Source organism: Atractosteus spatula, chromosome 6 (assembly GCF_055471065.1).
Source record: "Atractosteus spatula isolate fAtrSpa1 chromosome 6, fAtrSpa1.hap1, whole genome shotgun sequence".
Classification (NCBI taxonomy): domain Eukaryota; kingdom Metazoa; phylum Chordata; class Actinopteri; order Semionotiformes; family Lepisosteidae; genus Atractosteus; species Atractosteus spatula.
In genome coordinates this window covers 18,711,605-18,724,653 of record NC_142711.1, presented here as the reverse complement: position 1 = coordinate 18,724,653, position 13,049 = coordinate 18,711,605, and the positions used below count along the sequence as shown (strand labels likewise).

General features: G+C 47.6%; 1 protein-coding gene across 1 annotated transcript; it reads left to right on the top strand.

Annotated features, from left to right (window-relative positions):
- The first annotated feature begins 254 nt into the window (after nt 1-254).
- Nucleotides 255-11,696, top strand: LOC148832586 (neural cell adhesion molecule 1-like). The gene is made up of 11 exons (XM_088918556.1): nt 255-552; nt 1,757-2,074; nt 3,222-3,482; nt 5,179-5,442; nt 5,955-6,218; nt 6,796-7,059; nt 7,648-7,911; nt 8,348-8,443; nt 8,784-8,808; nt 9,009-9,039; nt 10,041-11,696. The coding sequence occupies exons 1-11, from the start codon at nt 255-257 to the stop codon at nt 10,284-10,286; spliced, it is 2,331 nt and encodes a 776-aa protein (XP_088774682.1). The 3' UTR covers nt 10,287-11,696.
- Nucleotides 11,697-13,049: the final 1,353 nt, after the last annotated feature.

The window sequence follows — 13,049 nt, the reverse complement described above, 5'->3', positions numbered from 1 at the left end:
AGGCCATTTATGCGGCGTCCCTGGAGCAGCTGGGGTTAAGGGCCTTGCTCAGGGGCCCAACGGAGTAGGATTCCTCTGCCAGCCGCGGCATACAGTACAAACCGCTAACCTTCCAGCCACAGGCACAGATCCTTAGCCACAGAGCCACCACACCGCCCCGATGCTGAAGACAGTCAATAAGGAATTAGAGCAGAAAAGAGGTCTTTTCACCTCATGTCACATCTTTGAAAAATGTAGATTCAAGATATTAAGTGATGAGCCTAATTGACACTAGGATTAAGCGTAACATTTGCTTGTGCAAAGTTAACCAGAATCTCAGTTCTGCTCCTGCATCTGAACCCACCAACCCCTTTGGAGGAGGGGAGCTAGAATCGCTGGGCTGCAGATGGGCGGCTTCATGCCTGGAGAGAGTTTCTGAAGGAGAGGAGGAGGAGGAGGAGGAGTGGCTACGATGGGCCCAGACCTGCACGAGTGAGTCCCTGCTGCACAGACGACGGGACTCAGACATGAGGCTCCACGCTCTTCTGCTGCTGGGCGTCTGCTGGCTGAACGGTAGGGCTGCTCCTGGGGTCTCTGCTCCTGTCTGCGCCTGTGCTGTCTGCGTCCCGGGAGGGCACGTCTCTGAGCTGAAGACCTGCTGGTGGAGCAGGAGCCAGGTCCTCAGTACAGAGCTGTGGGGCTTCAACAGAGAACACGCCTTGCTCTGACACGGTGGAGTCAGAAAGGGTCTCCGGACATTCGGATCAGTCCGCTCTCCTGTCTATTAAGGCAGTGGCTCCCAAACCTTGCGTTGCACCGCCTTGGGGAGGCACCATTGTCGGTCAGGGGCGCCGCGAGTATTGCCGATCGAAGACATTTTTTTATTACGAGCAAAACCCGCTGTGCGTGTACACAGAATGTACGAGTCGCGGATATGAAGGGACTAGGTTGTGTCGCATGACACTGTGCACGAGAGTAAGGAGCTCAACCGTGCGGTTTCGGTGTTTCACATGTTTCTGTGAGTGGTGATTTCGTGCGTTTTTTTCTTACAGTTCAGTTCAGTATTATGAAACTGGGCCAACACACCTTTAAACAATACTTTTGAATATTGTATATCCTGTAATTTACAGTACGTCACCATGTTACGAAAAGACATTGCTACTTTAGAGTCAGTCCAGAGAAGAGCATTCTGGGGCTCCAGGGAGTGTCGTTCACCGGCATGCTGAAGGGATCACACAGTGTTCATGTTGAACAGGGAAGACCATGAGGGGATCAGATTCAACTTTTTAAAATCCTCAAAGACTCTGACTGAGTTAGCCCAGCAGGCTCCAGAATCCACAGTGAAACAAAAACCAGATTGCAAAAGTGGCAACTATGTAGAAAGACCAGGAGGCACTTCTTTACACAAAGGGGTGTGGGAGTGTGGGCCAAGCTGCCTTGATTTTGAGGCTGATAGCCTGTTTTGTTTTCCAAGAATCAAGCTGGAATCAAGCTGATCCTTGGATCAATTGGCTACTAACAACCAAATAGGAGCGCTGGGTTACCTGACCTCCACTGTATTGAATCGAGAGGAATACAAATCAAACAGTAGTGTTAGGAGAACACCTGGAGCAGCTGAAATCAATACACGGGACAGAAACATTGAACACGGATCCTACCTGCAGAAGCCTGACGCCAAAGGAAGAGTCGGGTCACAGTGGGGCTGCTGTGTGGAGACTGACCAGCTTCTTGAGGCCCGAGGCAGTGGAGTTAATCTCTCTCTCTCTCTCCCTCACAGGCTCACAGCTGGCCACCTCCCAGTCCTCCCAGTCTGAAAACAGGCAGCTGACTCGTGTTGTAGGACAGTCGGTCACTTTCCAATCCCCAGTACCCCAGCAGGGGTATTTGAAATATGGAGAATCCAAAACCACTCTAGCCTCTGTCAGTAGCGGTGGACTCTTCTCTGCGTTTCAGAGCAGAGACACAAAGAGAGTCACCTGGGACAATGTCACTGGATTCTTCACGATCACAGCCCTGATCTCACAGGATACTGGGGTTTATACAGTGGAGAGAAAGGGAGAACAGCCCACAGTGGAATTCAACTTGACTGTGTACGGTAAGTGTCGGTATGTTCACCTCTGTACTGGGACCGTGTCCACCAATCTTTGGTCTGTGTTCACTTGAACATCAGCTTGACTTTCAAGGTGGTGGTGATTCCTTTGGAGTGCCACTTTCTCACGTGGTTTACTGAATTATTGTTGTACAAGACCTCGGCTGTGGAGAGCTTCATATCGAGTCAAGAGTGTGAGCCTACTTTGTGTAGTCACTCTTGCTCTGACCAGCTATCAGAAGAACATCAACATCATTAATCATGCAGTGTTTGATTGTTGAATTGGCAGGAAAAATGCACTGGCTGAATAATATGACTGTACCTTTGATAAGTTGTAAAAGGATTTGAATGTGTCAGGAGACACTGATTGGACAACAACATCTTCAAGAGTATAAAACTGCTACTTAAAATCTGTGTTGAGGAATAGTTTTATGTGCATTTCAAAGTGTAGTGTTTTCCTCGCGTGTCTTGCTCTTCTCTTTTATACCACTTCCGTACTAACTTCTGGCAAGACAACATCTCCTTCTGGGTTTATTTTCTGAATGACAAATGAAACAAACTGCTAAAAGCACAGCAGGAAAATCAGATGTTGTAAAATGATTTGAATATGCTGTTGTAACAGACAAAGAAGTTCTGGGTCCCGAGATGAAGTTTAAACAGATGAGTTTTATTGGATGCAAGGAACAGGAAAACCGAAGTATTGTTCGAAGTACCGGTACAAAACGTCCAGTCTATATGGCCCTTTTCTGACGCTTCTGACGCAGCTCGTTACCATGGTAATGGGGGGAGGTCACGGTGTCCGGCCAGTTCACAGACTTTGGTCACTCTTAATGGTCAGTTAGGTTTCCTTCCCTGGGGGGTTTCCTAGCTGGCCTCTGGAATCCATATCAGTTATCCCCCTTTCCTAACTCTAGCCTGTTACTTAGAAGTCCAGTCCTCATGCAGAAAGGACTCAGTTAACCCTTTCTTCACCTCTTATATCTTTCTTCAATGTCATCTAACAAACTAAGCAGAGTGAAATTTGAAAGATCATGAAAGATCGCAAATGACTAAATTGAAATTCCACCTCACATTGTATATTCAGTATCTCCATTCTGTTCAAAGTTTTGACAAGTTTTGAAGGTTCTCTATTCAGTATGTTGTGTCTCTACAGACAGAGTGTCCATGCCTCAGGTGTCCAGAGTGTCCCAGGGCAGTGAGAGCTGCTCTCTGCTGTGCTCTGTGAGTAACGGGAGAGAGGTGACCCTGTCCTGGCAGAGAGAGGGAGAGACACTGTCTCACACCAGCAACCCTGAACTCACCCCCCTGACTCTCCCTCTGGAGACAGAAGGACTCTCTCACTCCTACAGCTGTGTGGCCTCTAACCCAGTCAGCACTGAGACACTCCCAGTCAGACCTGAGGACCACTGCTTTGGTAAGATACTGTGATCACATGATCTACTGGAGAGACGTACAGGGACAGAAACAGCTGTCATTACTGGACTCTCTTGCTTATTGTGTGCACAGACTCTCTACAGACTCCTACTGATCACAGACAGATACTCTGTACAAAAAAAGCCCACTGAGAATTACCAGTACATCTGATCTGCTTCTACACCCAGAGAGACTGATACACAGACCTGCTCACACTGCAGATATGCTGACTAAACAATAGTTTAGACTTTAATGAATCTCTACTATACTGTATTAGTTTTTCTCAGTTCCTTCAACACAATTCCTGAAAGCTTGTCCACATTTTCCAAAGAGTGAATACAAACCCCTCAGCTGAAGCGTGGTTTGGGAAACACACACGTGGTTGTGTCCACACGAAATGTAAATGTCAGGCACAATGAATGTGCAAAGCAGTGCCTGCAGATCTCTGCAGCTGGTACACAAACCAATCGAGTGAGACGTGTGAAACAAGAGGAATTCATTCGTTTCACAGCTGAAAAAAACCCATCCCATGTGTGTGCAACCTCACCTCACAGGTGCACAAGTGCTCAACGATCAATCCCTACGTGAGCACAGGTACAGTATTCTGGGTCACCAGTGCGTTAGTGCTGCTGAGTGATGGAGCAGGAACAAGCAGCTGGAGGAGGACAGTGGTGGACAATGTCAGCTCTCGGCACCCTGAGCACTCTGCTCCAGTCAGGGCCTGGTTTCCTGCTCCCGGGCCATGAATACCTCCAGCCCTGTCCCCCTCCCCTGTCCTCACAGGTACACAAGTGTTCACCCATCAGTCAGTCGGTGCTAGAGCACAGGTAGATAAGGTTCCCAGTGCGTCAGGGTTTCTGAGAGGTGGAGCAGGAACAGGCGGCTGGAGGAGGGAGAGGGGTCTGTGTGCTGGGAGCAAGGAGGAGGAAGGTGATGGCACCCAGATAGCTAATGAATAAGGGCCCCAGAGTGGACCATGTCATGCAGTAGATCATGGCTTGATGATGTTGATGTAGCAGGACCCTTACTGGATACAGAGCCTCGGTCAGTGGCTCTGGATGGTGTGGGACAGGGGATGAGGAAGAGGAGGGCGAAGGTGTACAAGGGCCTGTGCAATGTGGGGTAATATAATCATGTCTGCTGCCACATCCCCACCGCTGGGCCCCAATCACAGGTGAGCTGCAGTCTTCCTGCACGCTGTGCCCGACAGGCCTGTGCCTGTGGACTAGACCCAGCTGGCGGGAGCAGAGCTGAGGGACACTGTCAGCTCTCCACACCCTGCCTCAGTCAGGAGGGGTTTCCTGCCCTCCGGTCCCCTTCCTCACCCCACTGGGGGCTGTTCTCTGTGTGGGGGCAGGAGGTTCATGACCACAGGCCTCATGATCACATGTCTCTGTGGATGAAATTGGTGCTGTTTGTGGGGATATACAGTAACTGTAGGAGAGGGCAGGAGAGGGCAGGAGAGAGCAGGAGAGGGGCAGGAGAGGGGCAGGAGAGAGCAGGAGAGGGGCAGGAGAGCAGGAGAGGGGCAGAAGAAAGCAGGAAAGGCCAGGAATTATTAATGCACTGTAATGAGTGTTAATGTACTGTAGTGTCCAGTCAGTTCATCCCTCTCTCTGAAAACCTGTAGTATACTCTGGGTGATTGTGAGTACTAACCAGTGTTATAGCGTCTTACTGTATTTTGTCTCTCTACAGACAGAGTGTCCAAACCCCAAGTAAACAGAGGAATCAGGGTCAGTGACAGGTGCTCTCTGCTGTGCTCTGTGAGTAACGGGAGAGAGGTCACCCTGTCCTGGCAGAGAGAGGGAGAGACACTCAACCACACCAGCAACCCTGATCTCAACATCCCCCTGACTCTCCCTCTGGAGACAGAAGGACTCTCTCACTCCTACAGCTGTGTGGCCTTTAACCCAGTCAGCAATGAGACAGTCCCAGTCAGACCTGAGGATCACTGCTTTGGTAAGATACTGTGGTCACAGGATCTACTGGAGAGACAAACAGGGAAAGAAACAGCTGCTACTGTTTGTTGTGCTTATTGTGTACAGAGCTCTTCTATAAACTCAGCTTCTGATTGTAGACAGATACAGTAATAATACAGTGATGCTTTACTAAAGTGTCCCGTTAGTTTGTCTGTACTGTATTAACCCCTCTCTCTCAGTGCAGTGTTAATGTCCTGTAGTGTCCAGTCAGTGTGTCTGGACTGTATTAACCCCTCTCTCTCAGTGCAGTGTTAATGTACTGGAGTGTCCAGTCAGTGTGTCTGTACTGTATTAACCCCTCTCTCTCAGTGCAGTGTTAATGTACTGTAGTGTCCAGTCTGTGTGTCTATATTATATTACTACATGTCAGTAAAGTGTTAGTATATATTTGGAATTATTATGACTCAGAACTATGCTGAGGTTTTGTTTTTAAGTGAACCTGTCAGGTCCAACCAAGTTTGAAAAGTCTGATTAAAGTCTGTGTCTCTACAGACAGAGTGCCCAAACCTCAGGTGTCCAGAGTGTCTCAGGTCAGTGAGAGCTGCTCTCTGCTGTGCTCTGTGAGTAACGGGAGAGAGGTGACCCTGTCCTGGCAGAGAGAGGGAGAGACACTCAACCACACCAGCAACCCTGATCTCAACACCCCCCTGACTCTCCCTCTGGAGACAGAAGGACTCTCTCACTCCTACAGCTGTGTGGCCTCTAACCCAGTCAGCACTGAGACACTCCCAGTCAGACCTGAGGATCACTGCTTTGGTAAGATACTGTGGTCACAGGATCTACTGGAGAGACAAACAGGGAAAGAAACAGCTGCTACTGTTTGTTGTGCTTATTGTGTACAGAGCTCTTCTATAAACTCAGCTTCTGATTGTAGACAGATACAGTAATAATACAGTGATGCTTTACTAAAGTGTCCCGTTAGTTTGTCTGTACTGTATTAACCCCTCTCTCTCAGTGCAGTGTTAATGTACTGTAGTGTCCAGTCAGTGTGTCTGGACTGTATTAACCCCTTTCTCTCAGTGCAGTGTTAATGTACTGGAGTGTCCAGTCAGTGTGTCTGTAGTGTATTAACCCCTCTCTCTCAGTGCAGTGTTAATGTCCTGTAGTGTCCAGTCAGTGTGTCTGGACTGTATTAACCCCTCTCTCTCAGTGCAGTGTTAATGTACTGTAGTGTCCAGTCTGTGTGTCTATATTATATTACTACATGTCAGTAAAGTGTTAGTATATATTTGGAATTATTATGACTCAGAACTATGCTGAGGTTTTGTTTTTAAGTGAACCTGTCAGGTCCAACCAAGTTTGAAAAGTCTGATTAAAGTCTGTGTCTCTACAGACAGAGTGCCCAAACCTCAGGTGTCCAGAGTGTCTCAGGTCAGTGAGAGCTGCTCTCTGCTGTGCTCTGTGAGTAACGGGAGAGAGGTGACCCTGTCCTGGCAGAGAGAGGGAGAGACACTCAACCACACCAGCAACCCTGATCTCAACACCCCCCTGACTCTCCCTCTGGAGACAGAAGGACTCTCTCACTCCTACAGCTGTGTGGCCTCTAACCCAGTCAGCACTGAGACACTCCCAGTCAGACCTGAGGATCACTGCTTTGGTAAGATACTGTGGTCACAGGATCTACTGGAGAGACAAACAGGGAAAGAAACAGCTGCTACTGTTTGTTGTGCTTATTGTGTACAGAGCTCTTCTATAAACTCAGCTTCTGATTGTAGACAGATACAGTAATAATACAGTGATGCTTTACTAAAGTGTCCCGTTAGTTTGTCTGTACTGTATTAACCCCTCTCTCTCAGTGCAGTGTTAATGTACTGTAGTGTCCAGTCAGTGTGTCTGGACTGTATTAACCCCTTTCTCTCAGTGCAGTGTTAATGTACTGGAGTGTCCAGTCAGTGTGTCTGGACTGTATTAACCCCTCTCTCTCAGTGCAGTGTTAATGTCCTGTAGTGTCCAGTCAGTGTGTCTGGACTGTATTAACCCCTCTCTCTCAGTGCAGTGTTAATGTACTGTAGTGTCCAGTCTGTGTGTCTATATTATATTACTACATGTCAGTAAAGTGTTAGTATATATTTGGAATTATTATGACTCAGAACTATGCTGAGGTTTTGTTTTTAAGTGAACCTGTCAGGTCCAACCAAGTTTGAAAAGTCTGATTTAACTCTGATTAAAGTCTGTGTCTCTACAGACAGAGTGCCCAAACCTCAGGTGTCCAGAGTGTCCCAGGTCAGTGAGAGCTGCTCTCTGCTGTGCTCTTTGAGTAACGGGAGAGAGGTGACCCTGTCCTGGCAGAGAGAGGGAGAGACACTCAACCACACCAGCAACCCTGATCTCAACACCCCCCTGACTCTCCCTCTGGAGACAGAAGGACTCTCTCACTCCTACAGCTGTGTGGCCTCTAACCCAGTCAGCACTGAGACACTCCCAGTCAGACCTGAGGATCACTGCTTTGGTAAGATACTGTGGACACAGGATCTACTGGAGAGACAAACAGGGACAGAAACAGCTGCTACTACAGGACTGTCTTTCTTTGTTGTGTCCAGAGATTTTGTATAAGCTTTGCTCTTGAGTACAAACAGAGCACATTGACTAAGATACTCTATTTACATAATTCACTTAAGAGATGTATAGTGTAAGATGTACAGTAGCTGCTCTATTTCTGATTACAGTCATTGTGTACGGATGCATAAAAGAAACAAGAAAATTTATATTTTAAACATACGTATTAAACAAAATCACAAAAATAAAAATAAAAACATAAAATGTACTACTCAATTGCCTCTGCAATATTTCAAAAGGATTTCATCAGGATGACTGTATTTGTCAGTCCGAAAGCAGTCAGTGTGGAGAGTCTAGAGAACAGCTGCAGTTATGTGTCTCTGTTACAGGGGCTGATGACAGAATCCTTCTATACGCTGGGGCAGCTGGTGGAGGAGCTGTGTGTTTGGGAATTGTGGCTCTAGTGCTGTACTGCAGACTCCGAGGTAATCATCATCACCATCATCATCATCATAACCATTACAGCCATCATCACCATCATCATCACCACCATCACCATCATCATCATTACCGTTTACATCACCATCACCATCATCATTATCATTCAGGATCACTAAACCCACAGCTGGCCACCAGTCCAGAGCCCTCATCACTCCTCACACTGCTGTGTTTAGGATCTCTGAACCCACAACAGCTCACCAGTCCAGAGCCCTTGTCACTCCTCACACTGCTGTGTTCAGGATCACTTGCAGACTATCACTGTTTAACTGTGTGTTCAGCTACTTTCTGCAGAATCACTCACTCAGGTCTCTTTTCTCTTGACAGGTAAAAAGCCCAGAGATGAAGACAGGTACAGTGCAACAGGTCACACAGAGAAAGTTCATATTAGTGAGCTCAGTGCATTTAGCACTATCTTTCTATTCTGCTGTCTATAACAGGTTTTGAACTTTTTTCCAGCAGAAGTAAATACAGTATTAGAATTGTGATGTTTAAAGAAGTCATTTATATTTAACAGATTACTTATCCTGTCTTTTTCTTCTGTCTTCACAGTTCTCCTTCCAACAATGGAGCTCCGGAAAGTGTGAGTTCATGCTCTCTGCTCTAACTGTAGAGTCTGCATTAGGACCCTGACTGTGATCTCCAGGCTCTAAGGATTCATCCTGGACTGGGGTCCTGAGATCTCTAGAGTGTCTAGTTTAGAAATTACCACTCTCATTTACAAGCAGCTCTGATGGACCTACTGTAGCTTTTTCACTGAGGAGCATGACAGCTGATGTCATTCAGAAAAAAGATATGTAAAACAGGGAATGATGTAACTGTAACCTTAGGTTCAAAACTATATTTATATACAGATTAAATTCACTAATAATCCTGGAAGAGATTCTGAATTTCTAGTGTTGTTCAGCCATCTGGTCTCCACTATCAGGGCAGTTATCTGCTGAGAGCTCTCTGGCTCTGCAAACACCTTAAATACCCTGGTTATCGTGAAACATCAGCCATACTGATGCCTGGGGTTAGTATATTTATCTTTTAAGATTGGTACCTTTATCTTTTAAGATAAAGGTACTGATTAATACAAATTCTTTTTAAGACCCTGAGCACATGATAATAGAATAGTACCTTATCAGAGCTCTTTTCTTTTGGATTCAATTTCTGAGCCTGGAGATGCGGTCACAGTATGAACACTATAATGTCAGAACTCTACCACAAGCAATATCTTCCATTTGACTCCTTTGTTCAGCTGAACACTTAGTGGACCAACAATCCTAGAATCTCATCCAGTTTTGCTTGAGGGATCCCAGAGAGCCAGCCTGAGTGGAGGGACAAGCAGTGTGTTCTCGCAGCCCACAGCTCTCTGGGTAAAGAGCTGCTGTGGGTCTGGTCCTGGTTCTGCTCCTCTTCACGGACTCTCTGGCCCCTCTGGGGCCGTCTCACTGCTGGGCTCTGAAATATTGAACCCGAGGAGCTCAGAGTGGAAACAGAGCCCAGCAGACTCAAATCAAGAACTGAATCACAGTTCAGAATCTTCTGAGCTGTGCAGTGATTATCTCTTTAATTTCTCTGTGTTTTGGTGCCCTGCAGCGTCAGGAAGAGGTGACCTACGCAAATTTGGACATGAAGAGATGGAAGCCAAGAGCAGCGCCCCCTGCTGGAGAGGTCCATACAGTGTATGCAGAGGTAACGGGTGGAGGGAGGATGCAGGGGAGCCATTTCGCACCAGAACCCCCTCCTGCTGCTGGGACCCTGGCCAGCGAGTGCACAGAGTATGCCAGGGTGAACTTCAGGAGGAAGACCAGGAGAGCGCAGGATGCAGTCCTGTACTACTGAGTTCACTGTCTACCTTATCTGTGTCATCTCCAGGAGGCTGACATGGAGGCTGTCTCTCTCCTACTGAGATACACTGTCTCTGTCTGTCATGTTCCAGAGGAAGACACTGTGAGCTCATTACTGTCTCTCTCCTACCGAGATACACTCTGTGACTGTCTCTCCCATTTTCAGTTTCACAAGAAGAGCCTAAAGAGCACAGAAGCTAATTGTCATGTACAGAGACAGCCCAGCCAGCCATTCAGATACAACTGTTGATATTTACATATTTTTCACTGGATTTTTATATGTGCATCAAAATATTTTTCCATTTCCAGTTTGTTCATTTATTACAATACTTTAGAATATACTGTACTTTCTACCTAAAGTGTGCTTTCTAAGGATGGAAGATCTCTGTCAGTGCTAAACTGGATCAGTGCGCTGCTGGGTCTCGCTTGTCTATCTGATTTACCAAGAGCCTTTAATATATCCAATCCTTCAGTAACTAAAGGATGGCCGCTGTCATGCTGAGCAACAGGATATTCTGGACTGGGAGCTCCATGTCAAACAGACTATAATACAGTCTAGAATGTGATGCTGTTGCACAAACGCTGCTTCAGATCTTGAAGAAGGAATTGGTGATTTCTGATCCTTGGGCATCACCTGCAGAAAGCAAGCTTCCTTCCATCACTGAAAGAGACCCACTGTATGTATCCCCATGTGTCATGAAGGAGATCTAACACCTGCTGCACTTCAGGGATGGTGTTGAAACCTTGCACAAGGTTCTCTGGATGCTTGTAACAACAGGTCCACAACAAGCATTATTAGAGAGGTTGGTTCTTACCCTGCCTGGGTGTTCAATGTTTCTTTTTATCCATTTGCTCCAGTCACCCCAGTTGTCTTGATTAGATCACCTAGTTATCAAGCAGCAACTAAAAGGCTATTATTCAACAGGGCTCTCAAAATAAGGATTGTCCTTGGGTTTTTTTTTTCCTATGAAAAGAGAGTCGATACTGGGAAGGATTAAAAAGTTCTCTGAAGACCCACACTGTTCATGGACATGGGGATGAAGAACTGTTAGGGGTTTGAATTTTCTCTGCCACACCGTGGATTACAAATGAAACCTCTCGCATCTGGACTTGTTTTTGTATGTTTGCTTGCGATCGCTGATATGGGGTTTGAAGAAATACGTTGGACTTGAAGAATAGGCACCAGAGTGATAAGGACCGTTATCTCTTATCCCCGCTGCCACGACGGACTGTGAAGTCTTGAGTAAAAACTGGCTATTCACTATTTAGACTGCTCCACAGGAGAGGCTCATGTGTTTTGGATGAGGTAAAAACCTGTGAAAGGTTTATCTCCATGCGTTTTGTTTTTCTGTTCATTAAGTGTTCTGTTCAAGTATTTTTTATCCAGTAAACGCATTTTGTAATGTTCCAACTTGCCCTGAATATCCTTTTTTGTACAACATACTGTACTTTGACCAGCAGTTTCAGGTCTGATTCACTGAATGCTGTCGACAGTCTAGAACAGCACCAGCGGGCCTCTCTAAGTCCTCTCTAGGAAGCACAGAGACGTGGGACACATGCTAGAGAGCCCAGTCCTGTACACCTTCCCTGGCCTCACCAAGACAAGCCAAGGTGTGCCACACAGGAGTAACAGGAAGGACCTCTACACTCTGGATAACCCTACAAGCTCTTCTGGACTGAGACTGAAACCCCCCTGCAGCTCAGACGGGACTCGTGCAGAGCCGACTCTCCACTGCTCGTCAGCGGTGTGACATCGCACCGTCGTCCTTGAATGCATTAACAGCGGTAAGATAAAAGGAGCCCCGGTCAAGCTGAGTGTAACCAGTTTGTCCTTATACAAAGGTTAATGAAAATGTCTGACTAGCAGGTTTACTAACAATTTACCTGTTAGGGTTAGGAAATGTTGCAAAACGGGGGGGAGGCATAACTAGGACAGTTAAAGTTTATCACTTGTAATAACCACGCTTCCTGGGGACTTAGGTGAGAACAGCAGAAAGAACAGGACCCTGACGTGCTGTTACAGCACACGGCGCAAGAAAGGGTCAAACGGGAAGACAGCTGGGGAAGTGTGTTCGACTGATTATTCCTTACAGTGTCAACACCCCCTGAGCACCCCCAGAGCACCGCTGAACAACCTCAGAGCACCCCTGAACACCCCAGAACACCCCCAGAGTACCGCTGAACACCCCAGAGCACCCCTTAACACCCCAGAACACCCCCAGAGCACCGCTGAACACCCCAGAGCACCCCCAGAACACCCCAGAACACCTCCAGAGCACTGCTGAACACCCCAGAGCACCCCCAGAACACCCCAGAGCACCCCTGAACACCCCAGAGCACCCCCAGAACACCCCAGAGCACTCCTGAACACCCCCAGAGCACTCCTGAACACCCCAGAACACTCCTGAACACCCCAGAACACCCCCAGAGTACCGCTGAACACCCCAGAGCACCCCTTAACACCCCAGAACACCCCCAGAGCACCGCTGAACACCCCAGAGCACCCCCAGAACACCCCAGAACACCTCCAGAGCACCGCTGAACACCCCAGAGCACCCCCAGAGCACTGCTGAACACCCCAGAGCACCCCCAGAACACCCCAGAGCACCCCTGAACACCCCCAGAGCACCCCTGAACACCCCAGAGCACCCCCAGAACACCCCAGAGCACTCCTGAACACCCCCAGAGCACTCCTGAACACCCCAGAGCACCCCCAGAACACCGCTGAACACCCCAGAGCACCCCAAGAACACCCCAG

Bases quoted from the DNA above. Each gene is read 5' to 3' on its own strand.
- LOC148832586 (XM_088918556.1), top strand. From the start codon at position 255: ATGAGCCTAATTGACACTAGGATTAAGCGTAACATTTGCTTGTGCAAA. The intron at 8,809-9,008 runs GTACAGTGCAAC...CTGTCTTCACAG, and splicing joins AAGCCCAGAGATGAAGACAG to TTCTCCTTCCAACAATGGAG. The intron at 9,040-10,040 runs GTGAGTTCATGC...GGTGCCCTGCAG, and splicing joins ACAATGGAGCTCCGGAAAGT to CGTCAGGAAGAGGTGACCTA.